Below are 3,937 nucleotides of genomic sequence, written 5' to 3' on the forward strand. Positions count from 1 at the left end.
TAAAATATCTTGTTTGTTTTCATATATTCTTCTTGATAATTTTTATTTAAATTTAAATATTATAATAAGATAATTGTTTATTGTTCAATGTCTTTAACTCTTTATATTAATTAAAGAAAGCCTAGAACTTATAAAAAGTAAGAAAGAGGGCAAAATAAAATTGAGTAATTTAAAAGTATGAATTTGAGGTTCATTGTTTTGGGGTAGAAACCAAGATGGCCTTTAAAATAATTTATATTCTTTAATACGAATAATATGCTATTTTCTAAATTTCAATTGTTTTCATTCACCTTTCTTTGTTTGTATATGAATAACTATATTTTTTATACTTTTATGATATATTAAATTATGTTTATAAAAATCAAATATAATTAAATAATTTGTTTTTTTTAAAGAGGTTGTCTTCATGCCTTGGCAACCTAATTTCACTTTTCTTTTCACCGGACTTCAACCCATTTATTAACCAAAATACATAATATTTTCCACTTTAATAGTTGATAATTAAAGCCCAACATTAAATAATTTCTTTTTTCCTCTTTTAATATATTTTTTTATTTTTAATTTATAATTCAGACAATCTTGAGAAAACTAAGCAACCCAAAATAGCTTTAACATCTAAAAACACCCACAATTTTCGATACATCTCAGAAAAGAAATTCAATCTTTATCTTCTCATACTCATACTCTACCCCATTATTCCTCAAAAATCAAAAATTGTTTTTCTTTTCTTTTTATTCAAATTAAAATTATTGATCATCTTCCTCATGCACTCTACTGGCTCATCTATTTAATTTTCTACAATTTTTCATATGAAAAGCCTCTGTATTTCTGTTCTTTGATCTCACTTCAACGAAAAGAGTTTCCCAGAATTTTGTTTCTTCTAAAAAGATTTTCAATTTCGAATCTTTTTGTTTAAAAATTTCTGGGTTTTGGGTTTTCAGTTCTACTATTAAAAACTGGAAAATCTCATTAAATATTCTAGTTTTTTTTTTTTTTTAATAAAAGATTGTAGAAAATCAATGTGTTCTTCCTGAATCCTCTGTGTTTCTTGATTTTTAGTCTTTTTTTTTTGTTATAAAAATATTGTTTGATGATTGAGGGAAGCGAAATGAATAACAGTGGTGTTACAGTGGTTGGATCAGATGCACCCTCCGATTACCATATTTCTCCGAGAACTGAGACACCCACCAAGCTCCCTACCACCGCACCGAAGCCTCAATCAATCACAGCCCAAATGGCCGCCATGGCCGCCACTTCTCCGTCTTATCCGGCGGCTCCACCGCCGGCAGGCGTAACACCATTAACAGAAAAGAAAAAAAGAGGCAGACCCAGGAAGTATGCTGAAGATGGATCTGTCAGAAAGGCTTTGTCTCCAAAACCCATCTCCTCCGCCGCGCCTCCGCCGCCGCCAGTGATCGATTTCTCCACCGTAAAAAGAGGCAAAATCCGGCCCGACTCCGCTGCAAAACACGAACAACGACGACCCAAAGAAATGGAACAACCTTTAGGTAAACATCTAGAAATAAAGATTTTGTTTTTCTTGTTAAAGTTCGAGTCTTTTATGTTTTTATGTTAATGTGAAGTGGGTATTATTTGATCTGATGAAATAATTTCAAGATTTTCAAGGGTTTTGATTAGAAAGTGGGACCTAAATGAATAGAACCCCTCCAACATAGATCTTGATGTTAATAGAATAGTTCTAGAAGCCCTCTGCTTTTTGTGTGGAAGTTGGTGAGTGAATCTTCAACAGACGATTCTAATTTTTGTTGCTTACCTTTTGGGATATATACATATATACATACATAACATACGTATACATGACAAGAAAAAAACATGTTTAATGAAATCTTTTTCGAAAAACCTAGGTTTGGTTTGATTAAGGTTGCAAGAACTAACGACTTGTATTGTAGTGTCACTCTCTATATTTAGCTACACTTGTAAAGATCAAGACTTTGCTTTTATTATAGTGTGGGGTTTGGTTGTTGGCTCAAAGTTCCTATCTGTTAAAACACTGGGGGTTTTCTTCCACATTTTATGTCTGTCAAGTGTCAACGCTTTTGAGTTTTGAACCAGGTTTTTATTCTGAAAATGATATAATTTATAGGAATTTATCTAGTTTTTATTCTTTTCTTGAAGCAATATAATGTGTAGATTATAAAGTTTTTCCGTTTTTCTTACATTGTTTGTTGTTTTCTGCTTAGGTGATTCGGTATCAAGTGCGGTTGGTGCTAGCTTTAGTCCTCATATCATCAATGTTAATACCGGAGAGGTAAATTGACTATTTTACCCTTATGGGTTTTGCGAAACTATATGTATGAATATGATAGATGTGCAAATGCAACATTGTTTTTTAATAATATTCTTGATTATCGGTGTTCACAAACTTTTATTTATTTTTGGGTTTAAATTAGGATGTGACAATGAAGGTCATATCATTTTCTCAACAAGGACCCCGTGCAATATGCATTTTGTCTGCAAATGGTGTCATTTCTAGTGTTACCCTTCGACAACCTGACTCCTCTGGTGGTACTTTGACATATGAGGTAATAATTGGACATGACTTTTATAAAAATATAGAATGAAAAATCATATAATGAAAAAGTATAACCAACTTTTTTTTTTTTTTTTTTTACAAAATATCATCGTTTTAAAAAAGTATTATCAGAAGAATGTATTTTGTCAACAACAAAACGTCTTCTGATAGTATTTTTTTTAAACGATTATGTCTAGTAAAAAAAAAAGTTTGTTACCCATTTTTGACATAAACCCATTTTAAAGAATGATCTTATGCAAAAGTATAATAGACGAATTATAATCTTTGCTAATTATTTTCTTGAAAATCTTGATTAGGGTCGTTTTGAGATACTCTCGTTATCGGGGTCGTTTATTCCATCTGAAAATGGTGGAATAAGAAACAGATCTGGTGGGATGAGTGTTTCTTTATCAAGCCCAGATGGGCGGGTGGTTGGCGGCAGTGTGGCGGGGCTACTGGTGGCCGCCAGTCCTGTTCAGGTACTTCTTCAACTCCGGTCAAATCATCTTCATATCTCCACCAAATTCCATTATTTTTTGATTTTCTTGTTTTTGGTTTTTTTGTAATAAACCAGATTGTTGTAGGAAGTTTCTTGACCGGTGTCCAAGACGAACAAAAATCCACCAAGAAACAAAAACCGGAAAACAACACAATCACAATTCCCACCACCGCTGCGGTTCCGGTTCCGATTCCGGTGTCATCTCCGGTTCCGGTGTCGGGGCCAATTCCGATTCCGGTTCCGGTTCCGGTTCCGGCGGCGGAGAACAAGGAGTCGTATTCTGTGACCACCACAAAACAAAATCTGTCATCACCTTCGTTTCGTGGGGATAGTTGGTCTCCCTATAATGCCCCTGAGTCAAGGAATAAGCCAACGGACATCAATGTGAGTCTTCAGTAGTTTAAGGGGGGTAATTTGGGGAAATTGACTTCATTTGGCGATTAGAATGAGTTTAAAATTGTTTGTTTGTATGTAAAAAGACAGACGATCGTTGGATCGAAGCTCTTTTCGGGTTGTTTTAGTTTCAAGTTTGAGTGGTCGATAGTAGATTAGTTTTTTAAGTAGAAGTTTATGTTCGTCATTATCATCATCATCATCATCATCAGGTGTTATCTGTAGGTGATTTGGATATCCAATTCATCCCGAGTTATTTCATAAGATATTTAATCCCAATTTATAGCCTTTTTATTAAGGAAAAAAAATTAAAACAATTTTTATTTGTTATTAATAGAAATTAATTTTTAGTATTTTATCGTCTATATATATTAGTGGGTATAACGGATTGAGATATCTGTTTTTCTATACAATTGTATATTTTGTTATTCTATACCATTTTATATTTGGTTTGGTAAAGAAAATGAAATATAGGTTAACCATCACAAGTGAACGTAAACAAATTATATTAT

General features: G+C 32.8%; 1 protein-coding gene across 1 annotated transcript; it reads left to right on the plus strand.

Moving 5' to 3' along the window:
* Positions 1 to 573: 573 nt before the first annotated feature.
* Positions 574 to 3,704, plus strand: LOC145120384 (AT-hook motif nuclear-localized protein 2-like). The gene is made up of 5 exons (XM_079056211.1): positions 574 to 1,508; positions 2,202 to 2,269; positions 2,412 to 2,543; positions 2,851 to 3,012; positions 3,108 to 3,704. The coding sequence occupies exons 1-5, from the start codon at positions 1,091 to 1,093 to the stop codon at positions 3,429 to 3,431; spliced, it is 1,104 nt and encodes a 367-aa protein (XP_078912337.1). The 5' UTR covers positions 574 to 1,090; the 3' UTR covers positions 3,432 to 3,704.
* Positions 3,705 to 3,937: the final 233 nt, after the last annotated feature.

This window comes from Lactuca virosa, chromosome 6 (assembly GCF_052849685.1).
Source record: "Lactuca virosa cultivar CGN04683 chromosome 6, Lactuca_virosa_CGN04683_v6, whole genome shotgun sequence".
In the NCBI taxonomy this organism is placed as follows: Eukaryota; Viridiplantae; Streptophyta; class Magnoliopsida; order Asterales; family Asteraceae; genus Lactuca; species Lactuca virosa.